At 43.2% G+C, this 27,643-nt stretch overlaps 1 protein-coding gene and 1 long non-coding RNA gene across 10 annotated transcripts in view; one reads left to right on the top strand and one right to left on the bottom strand.

The window, feature by feature from the left end:
• LOC135233551 (uncharacterized) overlaps positions 1-27,643 on the bottom strand; it is a 38,431-nt gene that overhangs the window by 10,562 nt on the left and 226 nt on the right. For 3 of the 7 annotated variants that reach the window (XR_010323869.1, XR_010323868.1, XR_010323870.1), the window contains exon 2: positions 22,634-22,728. This is a non-coding gene — a long non-coding RNA (uncharacterized LOC135233551). Of the gene's footprint in view, positions 1-1,454; positions 1,601-6,546; positions 7,071-10,497; positions 10,664-17,504; positions 18,652-22,633; positions 22,729-27,643 lie in introns of those variants that run through there. The other 4 variants (XR_010323866.1, XR_010323864.1, XR_010323865.1 and 1 more) reach the window with 4 other exon arrangements.
• Positions 864-26,852, top strand: LOC135233544 (solute carrier family 12 member 2-like). 3 transcript variants are annotated; one of them, XM_064297208.1, is made up of 28 exons: positions 868-1,980; positions 6,316-6,435; positions 6,848-6,923; positions 7,364-7,459; positions 8,905-9,044; positions 9,580-9,690; positions 10,163-10,271; positions 10,494-10,618; positions 10,827-10,911; positions 11,040-11,194; positions 12,810-12,917; positions 13,277-13,400; positions 13,561-13,662; positions 13,991-14,146; positions 14,503-14,602; positions 17,045-17,156; positions 17,537-17,677; positions 17,957-18,063; positions 18,167-18,246; positions 18,454-18,597; positions 19,094-19,147; positions 20,137-20,259; positions 21,107-21,218; positions 22,423-22,509; positions 23,626-23,751; positions 23,966-23,975; positions 24,363-24,430; positions 25,521-26,852. In XM_064297208.1, exons 1-28 carry the CDS (start codon positions 1,456-1,458, stop codon positions 25,654-25,656), a joined length of 3,432 nt encoding a protein of 1,143 aa, XP_064153278.1. In that variant the 5' UTR covers positions 868-1,455; the 3' UTR covers positions 25,657-26,852. The 3 variants fall into 3 exon arrangements, 2 of the variants coding, with proteins under 2 accessions (XP_064153278.1, XP_064153279.1); XM_064297209.1 differs by lacking the exon at positions 19,094-19,147 and having other exon boundaries at positions 869-1,980; XR_010323862.1 differs by lacking the exons at positions 22,423-22,509; positions 23,626-23,751; positions 23,966-23,975; positions 24,363-24,430; positions 25,521-26,852 and having other exon boundaries at positions 864-1,980; positions 19,094-19,203.

Raw genomic sequence — 27,643 nt, 5'->3', positions numbered from 1 at the left:
AAATGCAGACTAAGCTAATTCAAAGGCTGTTATTGATGCCATAGAAAATTCCTTCTAAATCAGCTAAATAATAAGTCAAGAATATGATTTCAGAGGATAAAGTAAAGTGATTCATCACTATAGGATGCCATTAACTGTTCTGCACTGAGGAGAGAATGAAAATCAACTAACACTGTCCTCATATTAATAATCTACCATGAGATATGATTCTGTATGAGCCCCTGCTAGAGAGATTATACTGTAAGGTCAAATGTTACAACCCAGCTGTAAAATAAATATGTTTTTCTGTAATTTTCTGCATTGTCACTTTACAGTTGATTCACCCTCTGCAGGTTGACAGCAGCTCATATTGAAACACAGGTGTGCTGCCTCAATGTGGTGCAGGTAAATGGTGCTCTGCCCTAAGGGAGTTCAACACTGCACAAAGCGCTACTACTCAATAGGTTGCACCCAACCTTTCTGAATAATGCAACGTGCTGCACAGGGAACAAGCCTCTTATCACAAACTGCATGCATAATCTGTAATAGGTAAAATTGTGCCAAATGTACCCGTGTAGCACGTGTTACCTGAAGAGATGCGTTGTCTTCTTTCGATAATCAATGCGTCGTAAATGGGCATAATACTCAGACTTCACTGTTTTGAGAAGTGCGCTTGTTTTAGCTTGAATGTGTGCCCAAATAAGTGAATTCAATATTTGCGCTAAGTAAGGACGATTATAAAGGCGTCCATGCACTTAACGTTACGCGCAAGGGGGCAGGATGAAAGGTTCAGGGGTTAAAGGTACGTAGCAGGTGTCATCAAAGTGTGAACTACAAGAGGCTAAAGTCTCGCGAGTTTTATATTCAGATAGGCTCCCCGCCCTCGTGAGAGAGCGATGCTGATAGAGCGCGAGCACGCACCCCCAGGCAAGAGAAGCTGGAGGAGTTGTGGCAACAGCGGACAGCAGCATCCTTCAAAGCTGTGGTCATATTAATCGCATGGATGGGAGTGGACCGAAAAGGGGAGAATCGCGTCTAGCTGCGTCTACCTTTTTTTACATGTTTAATCTTTGATGTTGTTTGAAAGTAGACTACTGGCACAAGTTTTACTTTTTTTCTTCAATAGACTAGGCAAGAGAGTGTTTGTGGCAGGAAGCGGTATTTCCTATTTGCATCCAAATGTCAACGGATGTACTTGCCGGCTCTACATTTTTGCAGAGATACAGCATGTATTTCCAAGCTCCACTACATTAAGTGACTTAGACTAATACAATTTGTTATATGGAATGATTCCTATTGCACTTGAGTATTTGGAAAGCAGTGAAACTAGAGTTATGTGCTAAAGAAGTTGGAACATCTGTAACTACACGTGCATTGGAACAATAAAGGACGACAGTGGGCGAGACCCCAATCTTTAAATCTCTCTCCAGCAATTATATCGCCTGGTCGGCTATTCCAGCTAAACAACTGTTTACCATGTCTGGGAATGCATCCTCCACTTCTGCCCGGGAGAAACCGCAAGAGGAGCCGACCGTGACCCCAAGCCTGAAGCCTGCGGGTCCCAAAGCAAGCCAGAGCCGATTCCAGGTGGATGTTGTCGCGGAGGCGGCGGCCGCATCGGCTGCGGAAAAGAGCAAAAGACATTCTACTGAAAAGCCCCCCGCTTTAAGTAAGGGAACTGACCGGCCGGCGAGCGAGGAGTCGAAAGGTAGATTTAGGGTGGTAAACTTTGTGGATCCCAGCGGGGTAGAGATCCCACCAGATGCAGATGGAGTCCAAAGTGGGGACACAATTAAGAGCGAGGGCAGCTTACATTCCTCCACCGGTGGAACGCACCACTATTATTACGACACCCACACTAACACCTATTACCTGAGGACTTTCGGCCACAACACAATCGATGCGGTCCCGAACATCGATTTCTACCGGCAAACCGTGGCGCCACTTGGAGAAAAGTTGATTCGACCCACTCTCTCGGAGCTACACGATGAGCTCGATAAGGTAAGCGAGGGAGACATTTAAATGAGCCTATTTTTAATTTTGTCTGTAACGCTGAGTGACAGTGCGTCAGATTTATTCAGGGTGGTAGATATGTGGATTGTTTAAAAAAGTTTTCCAAGAAAATATGTAGGAAAGAATCTAATTTGTGGTGACAACCTGGGCAAAGTGGGTAGATTTTAATACCAAGAGGCTGCACTTTTATACTGTGAAATAATAGCCTATATTTGATGAACATGTAGCACGGAGGCGTGCTGTTCTCTGCCTCTGCCTTATCTGGTCAAGCGGGAATAATGCCCCCTACTGGCCAAGCCACACCACGTCTAGCAGTTACTTGGGTTCTCTCATCCAAGCTTTCCAAATTGCATCCATTTACAGTTGCCAACACGCATATCAAGGGTGACTTACTAAAAATGCAAATATTGTATAGATTTTTCTTTTCTCCATAGATTGCATTTAGGTCACATGTACTGAAAGAAAGGGGAATAAGAACCACGCCACAGTTAAAAAAAAGGCCTAAACCTGCCTGCATGTTTGCAGATACACATTAATACAAGTGCAATAGTCCAGCGTAAATACAATTAAATACTTGTATCCACACTGGGTTACTGTACTTGTCCTGACCTCCCAAATGTAGTAACAGTTAATATAACTCAGTAAATAGGGTGAATCCCAACTGAATGTGCTTTTCGAAAGGTCTATTATTACTGCAGCGAATTGGATATGGTTGTATGCATAACAAAACTATTTTGAAGCAACTTTAAAATTCCTCGTAATAAAATTGCAGAAGCTGCACTTGTTAAACACATCTAAATCCATTTTAATACAGTATCTAATGAGAACCATTTTATCAAAATAAAAATAGTGTAAATACCATTTTCTCATTAAACAGGGCATGTTTTTGTTGGCTAAATGTTTTATGTTGTCCGTGTCCACTTGCATGGCTAAGCATTAACATTGGCAGTTGACACACATATTCATAAAATATCTCGTTAATTTCTCTCCAAGAGCCGTTAATTTGCACATCTCACATCTCCTTACTTCCTATAGGGCGTCGCACGCAGTAAGTTACGCGCACAGAGTTGTTTGGGTTTGGAATGTTCTGTGGTCTCCTAGCACCGCACGGAAAGCCTCCTGGCGCCATGGCAACGCCCATCCCGAGGGTGAGCAGGCATCAGCTGTTCACCTGCAGCTGATGCCTTTGAGTTATGACAGGACCTAATATACCTGACAGTTACAACCGCAGCAATATTTAAACCCTGCGTTTATGGGGAATATATTATAGCTCACCGTGCTGAGATATAACAAATGGCAGATCACGACAATAAACATGTTCCTCTCAAATGCAGTTGGACTCTTTTAATTGATCACCAATTCAGAAAATCTATCATTTTCACTGTGGCTTCAACAAAAATAGCTGCCCTTTCTATAATTTATCTTTGAAAAATGCATTATGTTTGTGGGATGGCAGCACTGTAAGCTGGAAAGAAAGCTTTGTTAGACAGAACTGATTTATTAGCCTGCTGCCGATATCTTTAAATAAAAATGTGCTTTCATGGGATTACTAGCCCCCAGAGTAGGAGAACAGGAAATAGGAGGGAAATTTTATTTCATTTCATTTTGTTTGCAGCATCAATGTACATGCGGTCGTCAGAAGCAGAAGCTCTCTTGCCAAGGCTAAAACACATTCTCATCTAGTGAGGACTGATAAAGGGCTTTACAGAATCCATTCTTGTCAGACTAACTGGCTGCTGATAAGACCCTGTCGTGTAAATTTGATGATATAAGCCTGTACATTTTTTCTTGGCTAACCCATAATGTGGATTCACAGTGGAATTAAGGTGTTTTTAAAACAGTGTTAATGGAATTTAGAGGCTGCTGTTCCTCTCACCGCCTACATTAATTTCCTGAAATTATTGTATTGGAGCACTATAGCTGGGTATTGTGATGTTTTATGCTTGTATCCGTAGTTATTGTAGACATGCAAGTACTGATTCGATCAGAGTACGATGTCAGTCTACATTATAGGTGTAGTCTTATATAGGCTATGGAAACTATGTTAATTCAATATTTTGAGCAAAGTAAAAAAAAAAAAAAGTTTCACTAAGGCAGATTAAAAACTGTTAATTTATTGTCATGCACATTCCCTTTTCACGATTAACTTCATCATTAATCGTTCAGAAGGCGTTCTTCTTTCTCGTTACGATAGCCACCATGTCCTGGCATTGCCCACAGTCGGAATATGACGAAAGCGTAGTCTGACCCTCGTGCGTTACACAAATGTCTCTCCCTCCCACCTGCGCCTTCCCTTTTCACTGGCACTTTGTTGGCCGGGCGGCGTGATGTCAGAGGCCAGGACGTCACATGACCCTCTTACAATGCTCCTCAGAAGTTTGTTGACGGTCCCGTGAGCCGCGAACAATGTTGCCGTGTTCTCGCGCGCCCCCTGAGCTGCCGGATAGCGCAGTCTCCCTTGGTAGCCCACTGACGGACCTCAGTCTCCGTCGCCGTTGTATTTGCTCACCTGTACTTCTCGCGCAACATGGGGAGCGTGCGCTGCCCGTGGGCAGGTGGCGTAAGCGGCATCCCGTGTCACATGTTTGGGTACAAACTGCTCTTCAGTGTTCCACGCATCTTCCACGTATCTCGGAATAATAATCCTTTGTGTCTTTCCTAGAGATCTACTCGACGTTCCCTACTCTCCTCAATGCATTTGATTGTAGTCACAAAGACACATGGCACATTTACTTGTGCAACACTAGAACATGTGCAATCACTTATGTTATAAGATACCGACCTATTGACTGATCGAGGTGATGAGATTGTTATCTGTATAGTGTGATATTATGACCCAGTTCGTTCATAAACAGGGTCTTAACAGCTCAGTAGATATTTATATGTGTGTGCTTGTGTGATTTATTATTTTGTCTTTCTTCATTATTGTTTGTATTTGTACAAACAGGAAACAGATGCTTTGGAAACAAAAAAGCAAAAGTTTGTTTGTTTTACAAACAAGACCAACTCAATAAATAATCTGGTCAACATCAGGATCCTCAGCTTCCAGTGTATTCTTCACTAACTTCATTAACTGTTCTGTAAGAGAAGCCATTAGCAAATACATTGACCGTCTATTTCTTTTCTGTAACCACAAAATATAACTGAACATCTAATATGCCGTCAATTTCTTGGTGTATATTCTGATTCTGTTCTTAGTACTGCATTATAGATGTCTACTTCTGAATGTCTCACAGGTTTTTTTTAAAGTAATTTTGGGCAAATTGGTTGCAAAGATTGTTTTTAAATGGGAAATTTAAAAAATCAGCCTGCAGAAAATTATCCCCCAGAGCACTAGGGAGAGTGGGGTTCTTTTTTTATACCATTCTAAAATTAATAATGTTGCTTAGAACCTCAAATCTGGAGGTTGGCCGGAGGTGTAGCACAGTGGGTAAGGAACTGGGCTTGTAACCGAAAGGTCGCAGGTTCGATTCCCGGGTAGGACACTGCCGTTGTACCCTTGAGCAAGGTACTTAACCGAAATTGCTTCAGTATATATCCAGCTGTATAAATGGATACAATGTAAAATGCTATGTAAAAGTTGTGTAAGTCGCTCTGGATAAGAGCGTCTGCTAAATGCCTGTAATGTAATGTAAAGCAAAACTTATGAAAGACATTGTGTCCTAGGCCTGTTACACAATTAAAAAGTCTCATTACATGTTTTGCAAATCAGAGCAACGCGCTTATTGAAACAGCATTGTAATGCTCAACTTCATTAGCAACTCTTCTGAAATTTCTTAGGAGCGGAATCACAATAGAAATGACCATTTTTGGCTGACCGCAACAGCGGGGCCAGCCCTACAAACTCGAATGTCTGTGACTGAGTGACTGAGTGATGAAGTTACAGCATTGGTCGGCCGGATCACGTGTGTTAGGTCCAGCCGTATACTAGGTTTTAATCTGGTCTTGTTAAATTATTAAAGGTCAATGTACTGATGCTGTAACATTTCATAACATTTCTTGATGTTAGTGCTGAAGAAGTCCCCCTAAAATTGCATGTTTTTCATCCTATTTTAAGATATGAGGTAACACCTGTTCGAGGCTAATCACAAAAAGCGAGTGAGATGTGAAAATCATGATATATTGGGGTATATTTTTTTTTTCATTAACCTGTCAGATCCAGCTTCCTTCCAAATTAACACACAGTTTGCGCGCTGGTCTTGAAGTTCAAGCCGGCGGGAGCGGTCAAATGTCAGCGCGTTGCGGGTCGAAGCTACGATGCCCCCGCAGTAGCCCTCGCGCCGCTGACTGACGTTGCCCTTTTCGCCACGCCGTCTTTCCCAGGAACCCTTCGACGAGGGCTTCGCTAACGGGGAGGAGCTAACCCCCGCGGACGAGGCCGCCGTGACGGAGCCGGCGGAGCAGAAAGGCACGGTGAAGTTCGGCTGGATCAAAGGCGTCTTGGTGAGCGTCCGTTCGTCTCGGTCTCCACTGAGTAATGGCACGCGCTTTTGACGTGACCGCCGGTGCCATAAGCAACGCGTTTAAAATGCACATTAACAGCCGGAGCTAAAGGCATTTGAGTGACAGCGCATTGTGTCTTTATTGTAAAATCGTCGCAGCGGGCGTCCAGAGATTGTCGTACATCAACTCAAAGGGATATTAATGGAAGTTCAAGTATGTACTACAGAGCTTAATTTACAACGATAACGTTTAAGTACTAATGAAAGCTGGTTAGTTGTTGGAATATTAAAATGGGAATGGGGAGGTGGGCTGGTGTTTTAATGGTTTAAAAGCTGTCACAGTAAGAGAAGTGTGAATGGGCCATGTAATAATTGCAGTCCATAAATATCCCTGTGTGCTCCCCCCTACGCAGGTACGCTGCATGTTGAACATTTGGGGTGTCATGCTCTTTATCCGTATGACCTGGATTGTGGGCCACGCAGGCATTGGTAGGTGGGACCCCTCGTGTCTTCTGAGAACATGCGCTTTCTTTTCAGCTTGCTTGTCACTTGCAGAGGCATGGGAGCACTTGGCTTTCCTTGAAGATTGTGGTCGAATACATTCCTCTCCTTATATAAATTACAGCACTGCATTATCTGAATAAAGGGGAAATGTTAATGTCAGATAGGGGCACACAAGAGAGGCCTAAAATAAGAGCCTTTGTGTCTAGCCTTCCTTAATGCCTCTTAATGCTTCTCAAATGATGATAGCTGTGATCCGAATGCCATTTAGTGAGAATAACATGCCTTATTACGTGACGGGGAGGTAATTTATGATAATCTCCACAGAGAGAAACCCACGATGGTGCTAACATCTTTGTATGAGGAGAGGTGAGATGGACGGTAACAGAGCGTGGAATAATGTACCGTACTCTGGCGTTGTTCAACAGCTCTCTCGTGCGTGATTATCCTTATGGCGATGGTCGTTACCACCATCACTGGACTCTCAACCTCAGCAATAGCGACCAATGGATTCGTGAGAGGGGGTACGTACATCAGCTTTCCCGTGTGACAAATTTCAAAAGCCTGTTGCCACATATGCCGATTATCCAAGGAAGGTCACTGAGAAATGTTTTTATTCATGATACTAACATGTCTAAAAGGTTTGATGCACTAAAATTGTTCACAGTGATCCAGTTTTACAAAAAGAGTACAAAACAGGGTGATGAAGAAAGAGAATAGTGAGAGGGAGAGAGTGGGGAGAACATGCAAACTCCACACAATAAGGCCCAGGGATTTAAACCAAGGACCTTCTTGCTTAGGCAACTGTGCTATCCACTGCCCAGCAGTTTTTGACAGTTCAAGGAATTTAAAAAATAAAGTTATCAGTGATTATATGCAAATGGAAAAGATTGCATGTTTGGAAATGTTGGATAAAAACCATTTGTAAAACCTTATGCAGAGGCAATACAGATGAGATTAAGAAAGGATGTGAATTTCCCTGTGAGGAAACGGTTAGCTAATAAGAGGAAATACATTAAGGCATCATGTTACTATTCCAGTTTAGTATTTTATTCCTGCATAAATACTTTATCCCCTTTGAAAATTCAAGAAAAAATTGTACTACACAAAAGCAACAGATAGCACAACGCACAGAACAGGAAATTGCATGGATGAAGACTATTGCTCTGAGTAGGGTCCTAATTGGCAAGATACAAAATAGTGATTCATAAGGGGACTGCACTGGAGAAAAAAAAGAAGTCTATTTAGATGTTTGGTCTTAATGCTATACATAGCCAGGTATTGTATTCAAGTCCCTCTGCGAGAATCTTTCCTGGATTAGTCATCTCAAGTGTTAGAGAGCACTTGCCCTAGAGTACGCATCCCCTCTTGTGCTTGAAGGAACATTCAAGATGCTTTCCAAAAGCAATTACCAGAGGTAGAAAGGGGGAGCTTCACAGAGGATGCCTGTGTCTCTGTTAATGTTTTTGCTTTTGTTGTAGGCTCATAACTCACTTCCTTTCTTCCTGGCCAGCTGTGGCCTTCCTGCTAACATATCTCTGAGGCTGGAAGCGAAGGTTCCTGCTGTGCTCGGTCGGTTGTTACACGCCATAGTTTTCTTGCTTTGCTCGTAAATTATTTGAGCTCATTTATAGGGCTTCTCATGATGCACGACTCGGTTGTTATATGTATTTATGCCCCTTTGCCTCTACGGAGCTGAAGAACTGCAACATGGCTGCATCAGCGGAAATGCAACATGTTGCATTGCACAAATTTCAGGAAGTCACGCATGCACTTGGAATGTACTGTAGTTACATAGCTTGTTTTCCTTTAACCCACTGCTCAGTTGTAAGGAGACCCCCCACTAATGCAGACAGGGCATTGTGATGGCGTACAATGGACATGAATCATTGTATGTCCTTTTATTAAATGTCGTGAAGATTAATGAAGACTGTGCTTTGTGGTCAAAACCCCCCTGTCTTCCCCTTAGGTGGGGCGTATTATTTAATATCTCGGAGTCTGGGCCCAGAGTTTGGCGGGTCCATTGGTCTCATCTTCGCCTTCGCCAACGCTGTGGCCGTCTCCATGTACGTGGTGGGCTTCGCTGAAACCGTGGTGGAGCTCCTCAGTGTAAGAGCATTCGTTACCTAGACCACCTCTCGTCTTCTTATTTATCCTATGGCTGTAAAAGCATAGTGCCATAAAGCCTGCAAATGGAAAATGTTTATGATTTGCTTTAGTGTGTCATGTGACTCACATGAATTATGACACTGTAGCGCTCCTAGTTGGCTTACAGATTCATTCCTTCAGTGTGAGGAGGTGGTTTTGGGTGATGGTCACGTTTATTGGTTTCTGATCAAATCAATATTTATCTGTTTGTGCCTGGAACTTTCATAATGCATCCCTGGGTCTCCTAGGTGTGAAGGTAGAGTGCCCTTTGAATGAGGATTGATGAAGCAATTCAGTTCTGTTCTTGCTGGAAATGCACAACGCAATTTTGTTATTGCGTCTCACTTGCAGCAACTTTCGCCCGCTGTTGCTTTCATACGTTTCTGTTTTATTGCACACACATGATTGTCAGCCATTTTGTCGTCTGCCTGGGAATTGTAGTTTTAACAGTGTGTTGAGGCGCATGGCTGATATGACGCTGGTTCTGTCTCTGCAGACTATAGACGCCCACATGACGGACGAGCTCAATGACATCAGGATAGTGGGGACCCTCACCGTCATCCTGCTTCTGGGCATCTCTGTCGCCGGGATGGAGTGGGAAGCTAAGGTTAAAACGGATGTTCTTGCTTTTCCTTAATTAAAGTTGTGTGCCTTTTGTTAATTTATGCCGAAGGAAGACGGGACTTTTGACCAGACCTTGGCCATGTCTGAATCAGTGCACTTGCCTACTGTTGAGTGTAGTTGTTGAGTACAGTGGATGGTAAAATCACGTTGGCAAAATTTACTCTAAATGTAGTATGCCTAAATTCCCAGGATAATATCCTTATTTCCATAGTTTCACTGATAATATTTGGGTTTACTTTTCAGGAAGTAAACAATAATGTTCGTCCTATAAATATGACCTGCAGCTTTGTTTTAAAAACAAGTTGAAGCTTCGCTGACATTTTCCTTTACTAACAGCAACAACAACACGAGTATAGCTGTGCAAGTACGGAACGTCTTTTGCCACTTCCACAGTAGGCTACAGTGGGAAAATAGTATGGAGGATGTTTCTCACATACTGCCCTTTATTCTTGCAGGCCCAGATCTTCCTGCTATTCATCCTAATATGCGCCATCTTCAACTTCTTCATTGGAACCTTCATCCCCAGGGAATCCAAACAGCCATTGGGCTTCTTTAGCTACAAAGGTCTGGTCTGGTCCAGTTTTGCATTCATCAAAATAAAGGAAATGATCATCCCCATTCAATACATTCTTCAAAACAAAGTATTGAACCATCTTTGTGAAACACACCTTACCTTAAGCACTAGACTACACACGTTATTATATTGAAAAATCATTCAGTGATTGTTCAATCCACAATATCCAAAGACAGGTTTTGTTAGATTTTTCTCCTTCTTGTGTTATTTAGCGGACATTTTGATGGAGAACATGGTTCCGGACTTCCGTGGGGAGACCTTCTTCTCTGTGTTCGCCATCTTCTTCCCAGCAGCCACTGGCATTCTGGCTGGAGCCAACATCTCAGGAGACCTCACGGTGAGGACCTGCTGGCCGGCTGTCTTCAGTGTTCATCTCATCAATCTTATGTGAAGAAGAGGAAGCTACCATTACCATTTAGTAAACGTCTGCTCTCAAATTAGGGCAATGTCATTCTGAAGCTTCTGTTGGAATCGTGACAGTGTTTTCACTACCGTCTTTGCACCAATAAGAGCCAATTACAGAGAGTGTTTTTTTCTGCTTCAAGGACCCACAGTCAGCCATTCCAAAGGGAACTCTTTTAGCCATCGTCATAACTGGAATCGTTTACCTGGGAGTTGCAGTTAGTGCAGGTAGGTGATATTACTTTACCATAACTGTTGTAATCATATTGCATGTGTACTTCTTTAATCTCCACTTTTGTGTTCATTTTCTGTCCGGACACTGCACTGGTGTGGTAATGTCCTGTTCTTTCTTGTAGGAGGCTGCATTTTGCGGGATGCCTCGGGCAACAGCAACGACACCATCACCGGCCAATCAATGAACTGCACAGACGCAGCCTGTAAACTAGGCTATGACTTCTCCGCGTGCAAGGCCGCCATGAACTGCAAGTTTGGGCTCCACAACGACATGCAGGTACCAGGATGAGGGGCGGCAGTTTAGTTTATTTAGTTATCACTTTGACGTGTTTGGTAATCACAGGTGAGACTTGATGTCTTAACAATGAACAAAGACCCATCCAAGAAGCAAAAAGGCTGCCTTTGTTGAGTTTGTTATTTTTGGTCATTGGATGAGTTTTAGTGGTTCCCAGAGTCCATCAGTCCATTATGTGCTCCTGCCCATACAGTCATTTCCTCTGTCCCGTACATTACAATCTATTAGCTTGGTAATCAGTACTGGATCCGCACACCAACACACAACTATATAGAACGAACAGGAAAACAATTTGATCTCCGCTCCACACAAGAAGACAAGGACCTTGCCAGTGACGTTGCCCATATTTCAGCCAGACACAAAAACATCCAAGGGGAGAACGACCTGCCTTGCGTAAGCATGTATAGATCAACGGATTAGCTTAATATTCAAAATATATAAAACACAGGATCAGCGCATCAACCCACCTAGAAAGAGAAAAAACTAAACAGCAATACAGTAAAGGGCAGGTGTGAACTTAAGTATCCCTCATAAGCACCTCATAACACTACAAAGAAAGAAGAAGCAAACATGCAGGTTTCTTCCTGATCCCCCATGAACCCCCCCACCCTCACCTCTCACCCCTTTCTGGGGTTGGTGCAGAGTCATGAAGGCCAGCGGCTGAGATAATGCTGTCTGTGTGGTCTCGAGGCCCACGGGCCTGGCTCTGAATGACGGCATTGACCGCTGCTCGTAACGGCGGGCACACTGCGTCTCTGCCACCCCGATATCATGAGCGAGTGGCGCAAGGGCACGGCTGGCATTGCGGAGGCCCAGGTGCCCTGTTCCACTGCCCTGCCCGGTGACGACTGCCGCCCTCCCCCCCCCCCCCTTAAAGAGGCCCTTGTCTTCCGCGGGGGGTGGAACGGAACCAGCGGACCCCGGGACAATTGGCCTCACTGTTTGCCCTGTCGGTGCCAGCGCGTCACAGACTGCCTCCAGAATGTTCCCTCTGTGTTTGTACACTTTGCTCGTTTTCTTTGTCCTCCGATTGCACCTATTGGCTTTTTATGCTGCGTGCTGTGAAATTATTAATTTTCTTTCAGAAATATATGATACAACTTTTTTTATTCACAGTAGACACCTGGGAATATGAGTGTTGACACCCCTTGTTGATCCTAGTGCATGATTTTGTTTCCCATAGATTTTCACACCCCTACCACAGAGCACAAACTGACTCATGAACCAGTCTGTCGATCCTGTTTTTTTTGTCTCTATGGTGCATCCTATTTCACAAAAATGTCTGATAAAGAATGAGACTGGTGTGCGTGTGTTTTTGTGTTATGTAACGCAACACATTGACAGATGAATCATTTGTTGAACTTGTCAAAATAGTGACCTGTCGCTTTTTGTAAATGAAATGCCCTGGCCCCTCTAACAAGTCTTGTGCAAAGTGTCTGAGTTGTGATATGTATCTGTGTGACTGTGTGAATAACATGGTAGACCTGTGGATAGGAAGGCCTTCAGAAGCCCGAGCTTGTGAAGGCTCATTACGGATGTAGGTGTCCTCGAGACAGCGCATGACTGAAGCCGTGGACGCTGTGTGCTTGTTCCTCAGATCATGAGCGAGGTGTCTGGGTTTGGGCCCCTCATCTCAGCGGGAGTCTTCTCTGCAACGCTGTCCTCTGCCCTGGCCTCGCTGGTCAGTGCCCCCAAAGTCTTTCAGGTGACTCCCTGTCCATTCAATATTCATATAAACTGAACACAGCTATGTCTCCCACATTTTTGGTCTCTAGAAAAACGTGCTGGCAGATAACCTCTTAGAATTGTATCGCTGGTACTCTGACTACAGGGTGGAGATACAATACTCAGATCTTTGGGCCAGAAGTACGACTGGTTTCCTTTCCACCCCAGCATTCAATTGATTGATTAATGCCACTAATTGACCAGAGATTCCAGACCAGGTGTCCAAATCTTTCCCTGATTAGAGGGGAAGAACAAAACTCAGCAGTCCTACTGGCCTTGAGGGCCATATTTGAGTGTCCCTGCTGTAGGGAATTGACAGTGAATGTATTTGTCCTCCAGGCTCTGTGCAAAGACAACATCTACCCCGGCCTGGGCGTGTTTGCCAAGGGCTACGGGAAGAACAACGAGCCCCTGCGTGGCTATGTCCTCACCTTCTTCATTGGGCTGGCCTTCATTCTTATCGGTAACAATCTTACTTTCATGCTTACCTTTCCTTTTACAAATACCTTTTCTCTTCAACATTTTCTAAGTGCTTACACCTGACTTATTTCTTGAGAGCAGATGTATCACACTGTTGTGAATCCCCTTACTGAAATGTTTGTGTTTTCGATTTGGTTCCCTAGCGGAGTTGAACGTCATCGCTCCCATCATCTCCAACTTTTTCCTGGCATCTTACGCGTTGATCAATTTCTCGGTGTTCCACGCCTCTCTGGCCAATTCTCCAGGTAAGGTGTGAGAGGATCATGAGAATAACCATTCTTGAGGTGAGCAGGAGTTGTACACGGCACAGATCTATTAGTCAAGACAAGTGTCAAAAATGACCATTGAAGTTCCATGGAACACCCTCTTGTATATATTTGTGGTGGGGAAAATATTTGTGGAAAATAGGATATCAAACTAAATTCTCTGCTTAGACCTTTCATATATGGACAGTCTCAAAAGACCTTGGGATATCTGTGGCTCTCCTTTTGTGAAAATTGAATGGGGCTGCTCAGTGAGTGATCGCTGACTAAGCAGAATGAAGATAGACAAGTTCTCATCCTTGTGCAACAGGGTGGCGTCCCAGCTTCAAGTACTACAACATGTGGGTGTCCCTGGCGGGGGCAGTGCTCTGCTGTGGGGTCATGTTCGTCATCAACTGGTGGGCGGCCCTCCTGACCAATGTCATTGTCATGGCGCTCTACATTTATGTCAGCTACAAGAAGCCAGGTGGGTCCTGCACATGTTGGAAGCCAACACATCAACATTGCCCCGTGTAGTATACCACATCAATATTATAAATGTTATTGGTGGAAAAACTAGATCCTGAGACAGTGTAAGGGGTTGTTACTGGCTGAAAACCTAGACCCTGAGACAGTGCAAGGGGTACACACATTTCTCTTCCAAGCAGAAATGGCTCTTCGTGTGTATATCATAAGGGAGTTGAATCAGCACAAGTGTCAGAGACTATTCCTATCTACTCTCAGTTTTTGTCTCTTAAGTTCTTTGATCATGTCAGTGTCAATGGGCTGACTGTCTATATATTCGCAGTGATCACATAACAGTGATGATGATCTTTGTCACAGATGTGAACTGGGGCTCGTCCATGCAAGCTCTCACATACCATCAGGCCCTGTCTCACTGTCTGCAGCTGACGAGCGTGGAGGACCACATCAAGAACTTCAGGTAACATTGTCTGATGAGCTTTTATTGTCTCATGGACATCCTTAATACTTTTGCTCCCTCTAAACCTGCTCCCTCCATGTTAAAATATATTATTTTGAGCTGTTTCTTGTGTCAAATGAAGCTCTGCCAATTTTGCTCTGTGAATAATGTCTCTTTTATGAGTATTTAATTAGTATTTACTGTTAGGGAATAAAGCACCCCATTGCTCCACAATAGTTACTGTCAACATCATGTACTAACATAATTATCCTGATCAAGCAGAATTTTATTAAGACTAGAAATAAAAGTCAACACGATTTAGCTTTCCATTATGATTAATTGAATGAATTTTCTGAGTGTGCTTTAGGGTTTTAACAAAATGTTCTTCCAAGCTTCTTGAATTCTTTACAAACATTTGCATTCATGTTGTTCTAATGAGATTTATGCCTACACCATGTGTCAGGGGAACTTTTTTCATTACCAGAACTTAAAGTTATGTGTTGACTTGTCAGCATCAGATAAAGCAAATTTCTTTATTTAATTTTATCTTTCATTCTTTCACATTACCAAAATTTAGAATATACTATTCAAGGGATTTTCTCTTCTCATTGACTTTGCAGTTTTCAAACTTGCTGTTGGTGTGAGTTACCGGGCAACAGTGTCACTGTTCAGAAGGATAAATGGCTGTTGTGAAAATCTGACTGTGGCCATTTTTCATGGCTGGAAGCCCACGTGTGAAAATTACGTAACCAGGGACAACCATCGCCATGACTCCTGTTCTGAAACACGGGCACTTTTTGTCCTTGACAAAAAAAAAGAAAGAAACACAGGGGAAACACAAACCAGGTTGTTCAGACAGACAGGTTATTTACTGAAGGGTTTAATTAGCATCAGCGGATGTTAAAGATAGATGTCAGGGTCGAGTGATGCACCCAAAGGGCCTAATTAGAAAACAACTGAGGACGTTAGCAATGCAATCATCGTTCCGGTTATTTTATTCTCCAGACTAAGCGCATTCTTCTCAAGCACTAATCCACTTGAAGATCAGATGTCCAGAAATGGCTGCCTGTACAATTGGCCATCATAGTGTTCACTGATAACTTTCAACTAGACCTGACTATATATAGGAAAATATATATTTATATATTTCAGTTTATGATTATGCATGAAGAGAAGAAATGGGAAATAACAGTTAGTGCCAGCGGTATTGTTCCTTGGTCATTTGTCATCATGAATATTAACAAGATGCCTCAAATTTGCACCTTTCAGGTTCAGTGGTGGAGAGAGAACTTTCTGTGGAAGAATAGAAAAAAAGCTGACCATCTGGTTACTTTGTAGACGTAACTATATGCAATATTAGAAAAACTAGATAAATAAATGCGACCCTCAAGCAAGGTCGATTTTGAGCACACTGTGACACACTGAAGATAATGTTTTTTATGCAATTGCGATGAGGCACCACTCAATCTAGGCTTCTGTTACTTCAGTATCCATCCACGTCAGCTATCTGTCTTAGCAAGGACACTTGGCATTATTTGTGCGCTATGTTTTCAAACATGCGCTGTGTTTGTCTTCATTGTCTGCTCGGCGTGGACCAGCCAAGGTGCTAAACGGGAAATTGCCCCCAAATAATTGCCCCCAAATGATTACCCCGAAATAAGCACAGCCCCCGGGGAACCGACAGTGAGCTGTTATGATAAGCATGAGTGCTGCTTTCACAGGTTCTAGAACATTGTGTTTAACTGTCTGTTGCTTTCATATGCTTGGCCGGCCTCAAGAAAACAATTTTCATAGTCATGTGGATTGTATTGAAATGGTAATAAATACCATAACGGTTTCCTCTGTCACACAGCATTGGTAATGTGATCCCTTAAACAGAAACATGCAAGGTTAAACAAGCTTTACAACTATAAATAAAATAACACATTTTTCAAGGATCCTACAATTCACTGTTGCTGTTCACTGGCCATCGTTCGAGTCCAATGACGGGGAAATCTATGGCATGTATTTTCCTGATAATTTTACCTCACGTCTTAACGCTTCTGCCTTCAGCTGATTTTATGATGATTAGCTTGTGAGCCGTCAGGGAGCTGCTTAATGTCATCGGAATTAAATGCATTGCCCACAGCCTATCACAAGGGTGCCCCAACATCCGGGAGGATCGACAGCTCTCTTCAATACATGGCCATTCTCAGAACAGGGAAGTAGGCTTGGTTCATTATTTAGACAGAGGAAGTGTTTATGTGCCTAACCGGAATCCAAACCTGCAGACCTTGCAGACAACCAGGACCTTGGACATGTCGTCGTCCATGAGTCTTATATTTGTTTTGACGACCATTCCTGTGAAACCAGAGCTTCACGGGGGGGTGGGCATCACTAGACGATGATCTCACAACACTCGCAGGTCATTACGTGGGCTGTGTGTTTCGTATCCGGGATCTTTATGGCGTGTGTCTCCCACAGACCCCAGTGCCTGGTGATGATTGGCTACCCAAATTCTCGCCCCGCCTTGCTGAACCTGGTGCATGCCTTCACAAAGAACATGGGCCTGCTGATCTGCGGGCACGTTCGTATGGTGAGTAACATGGCGGCAAAAATGCAAACCGTTTCATTGAATGTTAAACCTGCGCCATCTTCAGCTTTTGCTTCTTTCCTCTTCTGTAAATTTAAACATTTTCGTGCTTCAATACATCTCATGAACAAGTGGCATTTTGTCATTTTTGTAAAATTTTTTACTTCTTCCCTATAAAAAGTCCCCATGGGTTACTTTCTGAAGCCCTGGTCTACATCAGTGAAACTATCTCAGGTTGGAGTACTTAGCGGCTGAATATCTATCTCTAAATATTAATTAGGAATGAAGGCAGTGTGTCATTTTCATTAAACTCCAGAATGTCTTGTGAAATATGGTGTTTTGAATTTGGCGTTTTCTCTCTCTCTCTCTCTCTCTCTCTCCAGTTTACCCGTAGGCCGAGCTTCAAAGACCTAACGAACGACCAGGTGCGCTACCAGCGCTGGCTGCTGAAGAACAGGACCAAGGCCTTTTATACACCTGTGTTTGCCGAGGACCTTCGGCAGGGCACCCAGTACCTGCTACAGGTGAGACCGGAACCCTGGCTTCATGCCATTCTTTATGCTTAAATTTACGTGGCTATCTGACCAAGTTTGAAAGACATTACGCACATTTCATTATACTAAATTAAAGTTTAGAGCCTTTAGAGTGGGTAATTTATATGTTTTTCAGACTCAGTTTTAACTACAGTTTTTTAGGTTATGCCTTTGAATTGAGAACTGGCCGAGTGAATGGTTTTGTATGGGTGTGTGCACTGGGAATGAAAGTGGAGGTTTTAAGTAATCTGATGACCCATTGCGTCTAAGGCTTCAGGTATAGGTCGTTTGAGGCCCAACACGCTGGTGATGGGGTTCAAAAACAACTGGAGGGATGGAGAGATGAAAGATGTTGAGACCTACATCAACATGATCCAGTGAGTGGACCCTGTTAATCATAGCCCTCTGTAGATAATTTATTGATATTATTTTTAAAAATGTGAGGCATCTTTGCTAAAAATGGATTTATTTGTGTCACAGTGATGCATTCGACTTCCAGTACGGTGCAGTTATGCTCAGGTTGAAAGAGGGACTTGACATTTCACACATTCAAGGTCAAGGTATGCTCTCACGGCCTTTTCTGAACATGTACCTTGTGTAACAAAAAAACGTTTGCAGATCTTCTTAGGAACACTCAACAGCCCATTACCTTGTTTGTTTTAGGTGTTAAAGTGTTGACTTTGGATGAGCTCTTTAGCAGTAAGCATTTTCCAGGGTGGTTCCAGTTTCATTTGAATGTTTTCCATCCATTTCGTTCTGTCCCACAGATGAATTCCTGTCCACCCAGGAGAAGGCCCCGGGGGGTAAGGATATCGTGGTGTCCTTCGACCTGAGCAAAGACTCCGACGGTGACTCGTCCAAAACCTCCTCCAGAATCTCCACGGCCCAAAGCAGCCCCATCATTCAGAAAGGTAAGAGCGCGTCACACCGTGTCAACCTGTTCTTCTTCCGATTCGTTCCGTAGTCTGCTGATTAGACAGGAGTGGTGAACTCCATGTCCACTGATCAGAATGGACTGACTTGGTGCTCTCATTAGAGTGGACTGGTGTGTTGCATGGTGTGCTGATTAAAATGGACACGTGCAGTCCATGCAGCATTGAGAAGTATATACAGATGCACTCTATGATGTGTGGGTTATAATGGGCTAACACATTCTCCAGTGTATTGATTAAAATGGACTAGTGCATTTCATAGCGGTCTGATTTCTCAAAACAGACACTTATTCAAACCTAACAAAAAAACATTGTCATGATATCATAAGATGCTCTGATCCTCCATCTCCATTAATGCAAAACAGTCCTTTTCTCTACTAATGTAAAAGTTACAGAGTAATCATCTCATCGTGGCCTGCTGTTCACGCGTCTGCTTCCCCATGAACATTAACCGCTGTTGTTTCTCTCTAACGAGACTCAGATAACATCCCTGACGCCAGGACGCCCACTCAGCCACTGCTGGCAAAAGGCAGGCACCCGACTTACTTATATCCGTTCAGTTTCTGCTGTCACACAGATAACTGTGTAAATATTTTCATTTCTCTTTCCATTTTCCCTGGCCTACTATGCTGTGGTACATGGTACACCACGTGGCCAAAACTATGTGGACACCTGACAATCCAACATCTCATCCAAAATTATGCAGGGATTTCCACTGACATGCTGAAATAGGAAAGGGCCTTCCCCAAACTGTTGGGGAAGCACAGAATCATCTACAATGTGGTTGTATGCTGTAGCATTAAGATTTATCTTCACTGGAACCAAGGGGCCTAGCCAAAACCATGAAAAACAGCCCCAGACCAAGGGGTGTCCAGATACTTTTGGTCATGTAGTTGTACCATCTTGTTGCTTGAGTGGAGATTCTTAAGTGTTATGCTATTTGTGTGCATCTGTCAACCTGCCCAAATCTCTCCCACCTAGAATCGGCTGATTGTATCTCCTCAGATGGGGTCTTCTATTAATCTTCTATTTTCTTGCTTTTTGGACAAAGAAGTATGTTCCCTTTCATAGTTTTGCCAGTTCTCAGATAGAAAATAGTTTTCAAAGAAGTCAGTTTTACAAGAAGAGCACTTTTCTCTAGAAAAATAATGTTACAAAAATTCTGTGCTGGGTCTATTTTAACAATGCAGGGCACTGCAGACTAGGGCATGGACATTGCCCTTCTGCACATTGACAGCTTCTGTATTCTCTCTCAGTCATAGTAATTTTGAACCTGTTCGCATGTCCTACAAAGTACATTTTCCCAATGCATTGTAAATGAGGACACTTTTGGATAAAATGACTGACTTGCACACAGTCTTCACATCTGTATCTAGAGTAGTACCAGTCCTGTTTTCTGTTTGTTTTCTTTCTCAGTGATGATAGGGTAATTCTCACCTGCCGGTAGGCGCATTGCTCTTATATAGCGTGTTTTTACCCGAGCCGCGTGACTGACGTGTTTCTCCGCGTGGCGTTTAGAGAAGAAGAGCCCTCCCGCGGCCTTAAGCGCGGCCGATCAGAGGCTGCTGGAGGCCAGCCAGAGCTTCCAGAAGAAGCAGGGCAAGGGCACCGTGGACGTCTGGTGGCTCTTCGACGACGGCGGTAAGTCGAGCGTCCTCGGCCAATCGTTCGGTAGCATTCACAGAGCCACAGCTGGGGTAGGAGACTCACAGCCAATCGTTCGGCAGCTTTCACAGAGTCACGTTTGGGGCTGTGGGCTCACAGCCAATCGTTTGGCAGCATTCACAGAGCCACAGCTGGGGTAGGAGACTCACAGCCAATCGTTCGGCAGCTTTCACAGAGTCACGTTTGGGGCTGTGGGCTCACAGCCAATCGTTTGGCAGCATTCACAGAGCCACGTTTGGGTAGGAGCACGTCACAGCAATCTTTTCAGGACCAGCTTCCCATTAAGTCACGTTTGGGGCTGTGGGCTCACAGCCAATTGTTTTGGTGATTCACAAGCATTAAGCTGGGGTAGGAGACTCACAGCCAATCGTTCGGCAGCTTTCACAGAGTCACGTTTGGGGCTGTGGGCTCACAGCCAATCGTTTGGCAGCATTCACAGAGCCACGTTTGGGTCAGTGGACGCACGGTCAACCGGGGTTATTCTACTCTATTAACCATGAAGAAAACCATTTAGAAAACTTCCCATTAATGTTGCTTTGGGAGCATTTAAGTGCAGGTTGGGCCCCACATTTTGGTAACAAATTTAAGGCTATGTTATGGTTTGTTACTGCTCACAAAGTTTTCATTTTAAATTGGGGGTGGAAATGACAGACATGCATGCAATGTAGAAGCAATAGCCTGTATTCCTGAAGTTTGGTACTAAGAGGATACCTGAAGGCACAGTTAGTTTAGAATTAGAGTTCTCTCCCCAGCGATATATAAACTAGATAATGTTGCTGAGGATGAATAACCAGCACAATTCTTTTCTCCGTGGATACGACAGGCTTGACATTACTCATTCCATATCTGCTGACGAACAAGAAGAAATGGAAGGACTGCAAGATCCGGGTGTTTATTGGTGGGAAGATCAACAGAATCGACCATGACCGCAGAGCGTGAGTTTTTCACCCAGTCATAGTTTAAAGTTTGCTGTAGCATCTGCAATTTTAGGTGTTTCTATGGTGCTAGGATCGAAGTTTAAAGTGTGATGCTTTTAGGATGCTGAATGCATAAGTAGAAAGTGAAATAAGGCCAATATTTCTTAAGTTTGTGCAATGCAATTAAATTGATTGAAAGTAAAATGTCCTAATTTTGCATGGTGTGCTTTACCAATGAATCAATTCTTCTCTTTGACCTTAGCATTCAGCTAAATTCAGATTTTTTCAACCAGAAGAAAAATTTGACCAAGCACCTGTCCATTTTAAATCACTGGCTTTGGTCCAAAATGACCTCAAAGGATTAAGCCCTTGTTGCATCATTTTAATCATGCTGGTCATTTTATATAAAAGGCTTTTATCCATATTTGGGTCAAGCAAAATAATTCAGCACTGATTGTGATGTAAAAACACATGTTGTTAATTGCTATGGACAAATATTTCAGAGTGTCCTCTCTAGCTGTTCCCTTTTGGTCAGATAAATTCAGCCCCATGCCAGCACAAGGCTTACTCTATTAGCGTGGAAAACCACTGGTTCATTACAACTAAACACTATTTTCAGAATCTGCTGTAGAGTCCTGTACAATGTTCATACATTCTACTTAACTTGTAATAAGTTCTGCAAACATTTTTGAGCCTCTGGTGCATAATTGAGATTTATATGGATTCATTTGGTGGCAGCACCCATCAAGAGTGACTTAACATACAGTTCAAACAACTAGGTTAACAACAGTATAGATAAAGTGAACATAAAATTGAAAGAAACAAAAGACCATAGTAAAAGAGCTATAGCGTTAATTGCAAAAAACCACAGTAGTGCTTGAAGACTAGCAGGTCTTAGATACCATATTTCTAGAAGAGAGCGGCAAGTCTGAGTTTATGGACACATAATGTAACTTTAAGAGAATGGCTTTCAGCGCAGTTTCTCTATGTTAACCAGTTGCACAGCTACATGCACTTGTCATGGAACGCTCTGTCTCTGCTGTTGAAAACTGAAACTAGAAACTGTAGTAAGGAAGTGCAGAGCTGACCATCTGGATGTGACCAAGAATCTTTGTTTTTCAGTCTTAGCTGAAAGATGGTGAGTGACTGTGATGTATATGCTGTAAACCCTTCGCTGTGCTTTAGGGCTTATATTGCGGAACATATTTATTTTCCCTGACAGAATGGCAGCTCTGCTAAGCAAGTTCAGGATAAGCTTTTCCGACATCACCGTCCTCGGGGACATCAACACCAAGCCGAAGAAAGAAAAGTAAGATTTGTATCCCATTTAACTCAAAAAATCTACTTCCCTGCAAGAAATAATGCACATTAAGGGAGCTTCTGAGCCTGGTTCTGTGAAATAAATTCTTATATGAATCATTATTAGTACTCACAAGGAGGTGGTTCTGGGTTCGAGTCCCGGCTGGGTCCTCTCTGCATGCATGTTCTCCCTGTGTTTGCGTGGGTTTCCTCCAGGTACTCCAGTTTCCTCCCACACCAAAAGACATACATGTCAAGTTAGGTACACTCCTGCCATTGCCCTTGACCCAACCACTGGCCTCAGAACTGGAGTTGGTCCCTGGGCGCTGCGCTGTGGCTGACCACTGCTCCTAATTAGCTAGGATGGGTCAAATGGAGAGGACAAATTACTGCAAGGGGTTCAGTGAAGTATATCTTATCTTATAATGTAAGGTTTCTTTAGCCCGCTTACGGTTTTGTTAAGCATTGTAAAGCTGTAAAGCGAATGCTTTGCTGGTGAAAATAATTAAATTCCATGGCCTGTTAAAAGCTTTTTTACAATGTTAAAACAAACATTTACCTGTCCCACAGTGCTATTCCCATCAGACCGCAGTTTCAGCAGGACTTGACCCACTTCACGGATGAGCACTGGTTGATTTAGCACGATATCGTATATGTTGCTTAGTAAGGGTGCAGTGGAATGGGGAGAATTTAGTATATTTAAGAGGGCGTTTTAGGTCTGCTAATATTTTATTTTTCTGTATTTTATATAATGTTCAACAAATGACAATAAGCAGGGGTTGTAATAAAGGCAGATAAGATAAGGATGGTTAATGTACACTTTCCTAACAAGATTGACAGTAAAGTGCATGGCACCTGTCTGAATATTTAAGGTGCCACAACTGACCCAGTGTGACATCACTGTATATCACAGAAAGCTGCATGCACTGTTAACCTCTGTCTTATCTATGAATGGGTTTTCTTGAATATTTTAATAAAATGAACAGCAGCCATAAACATTAGTCATGTGTGACACACGGACCAGGGAGCCCAGCATATGAGCAGCAGCCTAAAGTAGCAGTGATTTGTATTACTGACTGACTCACTTCCCTCCCACCTCCCACCCCCCCCCACCCCCCCTCCCCAGCGTCGCAGCCTTCGAGGAGATGATCGAGCCGTACAAGCTGAAGGAGGACGACATGGAGCAGGAGGCGGCCGAGAGGCTGAAGGCCGAGGAGCCGTGGAGGATCACTGACAACGAGCTGGAGCTGTAGAGCCAAGGCCAATACGGTACCCCCATAACCCATGCTGGTTACAACCATGTACCCCATAACCCTAACCCCAATGAGCTGGAGCGTTTACAAGGGGGGCCAAGTGTACCCCATCAACCCTAACCCTAACTAACCCCCCTTGTACCCCTAACCCCCTAACCCTGGGTGACCCCCTAACCCTCCCAAAACCCCTAACCCCAACAAGCTGGAGCTGTACAGAGCCAAGTACCCTAACCTAACCCGTACCCCTCTAACCCCCTAACCCCAACAAGCAGCTGTCGAGCCGTCCCCTAACCCCCAAACCCTAACCCCAACAAGCTGGAGCTGTACAGGGCCAAGGTACCCCATAACCCTTACCCTGTACCCCACTAACCCCCTAACCCCAATGAGCTGGAGCTTTACAGAGCCAAGGTACCCCATAACCCTTACCCTGTACCCCACTAACCCCCTAACCCCAACAAGCAGGAGCAGATATGTTGGAACAGGCCTGCAGGGAGTTGCAGAGTAAACAGGGTCTGAATCCCTGAAGTGATGGATTGCCAGTGCAGTGGTCCTGTAATGTAATTATGAAGCCTGTGTGCTAACCGCTAAACGGGTTTGCGTTCTCTTTCAGACCAACCGGCAGATCAGACTGAACGAGCTGCTGCAGGAGCACTCCAGCACGGCAAACCTCATCGTCATGTAAGCCGCAAATATGAATCTTTAAACAGCATCACTCTGGATTCGGGATGCAACTGTGCGTAAGCGTCAATTCCCCTGCCCTCTGTGGTATGCAGGAGCTGCTATACAACCCTGTAATTCTATCTGATCTCAGACAGGTAATATCTATATCCGTGCTTGGCACAACTGGGCATGGTTACAAAAAGACATTTCCGCCCTTGCACTGTCTAGCTGGCTCAAACAGCACTGAAAATTGTGTATCATCTTTCTCTAAGTGGAAGGCACTAAAACTTTTTTGAATACTTTATTAAATAATGAAAGTAATTTCATCTTATTCTCGGCTCCCATTTCTAAAAAAAAGCATTCATTGAGCACATTGTTATCCACGCCACAGATTTTGAATGACTTCATGAACAACATTTGGTTACACTGAACCACTGATTATCCACTGACCAAGCAATACAATCTGCATTTTTCAAAAGGAAAAATTATTGAGGCTGCTGCAACATTCCACAACCGCACTGATGCTATAAGTACAAAATTAATGCATTTCAGGCATTTTTTCCAGAAATGATGGATTACAGAAAAAGTCCATAAACATTTTCTAGGCTGCAGCTGGTGCCAGCAGTTGCAATAAAAACAGTCAGGAAGTACACTGGGCTCTGGGGTAGGGTACTGAGCTAAGCTAAAGTAGTGATGATCTCCACAGTTTAGACCAAATCCTGACTAAATCAGTACCAGAGGAGAGAGAGTTTCATTCATTCAATAGCTAGAGATCTCACTGAGCTGCTAATTAGTAGAGTCAAGTGTGACAAATTAGCACTGAATTTAAAACCTACAGGATGGTACATCAGCAGGAACAGGGTTGGGCAGCCATGCTCTAGCTATTGAATAAGGTGTGCTTTTGTTAGGGTTGGATTGAAAACCTACAGGATTGTAGATCTCCAGGAACAGGGTTGGGCAGCCCTGCTCTAGCTGTTGAATGAGATGTGCTTTTGTTAGGGTTGGAGTGAAAACCTACAGTATGGTAGATCTCCAGAAACAGGGTCGAGCAGCCCCTGCCCTGCGGTTACTGGCCTCGGGTCACACTCTCTCTCTCTCTCCCCCGCAGGAGCATGCCCCTGGCCAGGAAGGGCGCGGTGTCCAGCGCCCTCTACATGTCCTGGCTGGAAACCCTGTCCAAGGACCTGCCCCCCATCCTGCTGGTGCGGGGGAACCACCAGAGTGTCCTCACCTTCTACTCTTAAAACATCTGCCCCCCACCCCCACCACCCTGGGTAGTCACCCCTCTGGGACCGCTACAGTACTCATTACCAGGTTTCATGAGACAAAGGAGGTGGAAATTAGAAAAGCATTAAGATAATGATAGTCATAGTAGAGATAACAAAGATGAATCTAATTAATACTCTGTGCTGGCAAGACAAACTTCCCGTCTCTCCTCTATGAGCAAAGGTCCCCTTTATTGTAGATGCTGAGGTGCTATAAACATATCTCAGTGTGTCAACATCAACCAACGGCAGACTTGTGTCACGTTCGTACGACTGAATCTTTCGACAGTCCTTTTCTGGCTTAAATAGTGCCTGTGTGCTCACGACTAATGTGATTGTTGTTATTACTGTTGAGTTATTAATAGTTTTGAATAATCACCAGCCTATCTTTATAAAGGATAAAGAAAAAATCTTTTTTTCCAATTTATTATATTTGAGTAAAATGGGGAAAAGAATAAATTAAACGTGTTTAGCTGTACAAGTATGTAAAACCTCTTAAGAAGAACCATTATGTATATTCTTCCTGTACACTCTTAAAATAATCTTATATTGATAAAATTTTATGAGGAATTTCACTATTATTTTAGTGCACGGAAACCTTTGGGTTCTGTTCATCACCTGAGATAGAGCAGTTTGGGGTTTCCTTTATATGCACTTCCCATTTTAAATCTTTTTTCCTGTATGGTTTTCCTGTTCATAGCCAATATATCCTTTCCTACTCTATGAGTAGTTAATCTTGAAAATTAAAAAAGTAAACCAACAAATTAAAAATAAAATAGTTTGCACTGTGACTGCTTGATAACCTGTAAATACTTAGAATGTGCTGGTATATTAAGCAAATGGTAATTAATGACAAATTAATACATTTGAGGACCACTGTTTTGAGCGATATTATTATTTTGAACTTCAGGTGTCCCCTGCCATTTGTTTTTTTATTTATTTATTTATTTTTACTTAAAAATAAAATATATTTTTTAACTTGCATGTTCATTTAACACTGAAAAGATCTATCTATATATATATATGTTGTGTGTGTGAGCGTGTGCGCGTGCATGTGTGCGTGTGTTACACTATTAACTGGATGTTTTTCTCTTTTTGGAACAATTTAACATTGATTTCCAGTACTTTGTATATCCTTATTATAATAAATAAAAAAAGAATTGAGTTAAACATTATTGAAGGCTTTCTAATCTGTTACTAATGCTAAGAAGCGTAACTACAGTTGATGTTAGCCACAACACCAAAGAAAATGATGTCTTCAGCCATGGCCAGGAGTTCTACGATTCGCCATCGCATTGCCCGTGTTGGTAGTCAGCATGGTCTCAGTTTTCATAAGATTTGTAATGTCCCCACAGGTCAATGCATGTGCAGCATTCAAAATCCACATAATTCAACAATCCTACAAACACAGATTTTAAAAACAGTTCACAACATTACAAAGACAGAGAAGAGCTTAAAAGTTATATTATGTATATAAAGGAGGACAATTTGTTCACATGCAAAGCAAATGTACAATAAGTGCATACTGAAGGTCATTGGAACAACTACAAAATACAAGTCCGATAAGGTACAACACTCAATATGTGAGAGTTCATTCATTGCCGTGAACACGTGTGCTTGGAGTGGCCATACAAATTCTATTGGGCATTGCAAATTTTGTAAACACGAAATAAAAGAGGATGTACAGAAATGGTCCCAATAAAAGGATTCCCTCTGTGGTTGCAGAATACTCTGACTCTTGTTCACATACACAGGGTTCAAATATCCACAGAAAGAGCACAAAATAAATTAGGAACGGCTGTATTTGTCACGCTCAGGAATTTGCTTGTTACATCCTTGATTTTAGGAATCCAGCAAGGGTGAGCCCTTCGCTGCCTGTGGCCAGGATAGCAAACTGTGGCTGCAGTTCTACACCCTTGTTGTGTGCTCTGTGCAACCTCCTGGAAATTACCTTATCAATCACAGC

This window comes from Anguilla rostrata, chromosome 10 (assembly GCF_018555375.3).
Source record: "Anguilla rostrata isolate EN2019 chromosome 10, ASM1855537v3, whole genome shotgun sequence".
NCBI lineage: Eukaryota > Metazoa > Chordata > Actinopteri > Anguilliformes > Anguillidae > Anguilla > Anguilla rostrata.
Note: the sequence above shows the minus strand (reverse complement) of the source record. Positions and strands in the feature narration are given on the sequence as shown.

What these genes read in the sequence shown, in the direction of transcription:
- LOC135233544 (XM_064297208.1), top strand. Translation starts at nt 1,456, where the DNA reads ATGTCTGGGAATGCATCCTCCACTTCTGCCCGGGAGAAACCGCAAGAG. An exon ending in GCACCCAGTACCTGCTACAG is followed by an intron (nt 17,678 to 17,956) that starts GTGAGACCGGAA and finishes ATTGCGTCTAAG; the next exon opens with GCTTCAGGTATAGGTCGTTT. An exon ending in ATCGACCATGACCGCAGAGC is followed by an intron (nt 21,219 to 22,422) that starts GTGAGTTTTTCA and finishes TTTCCCTGACAG; the next exon opens with AATGGCAGCTCTGCTAAGCA.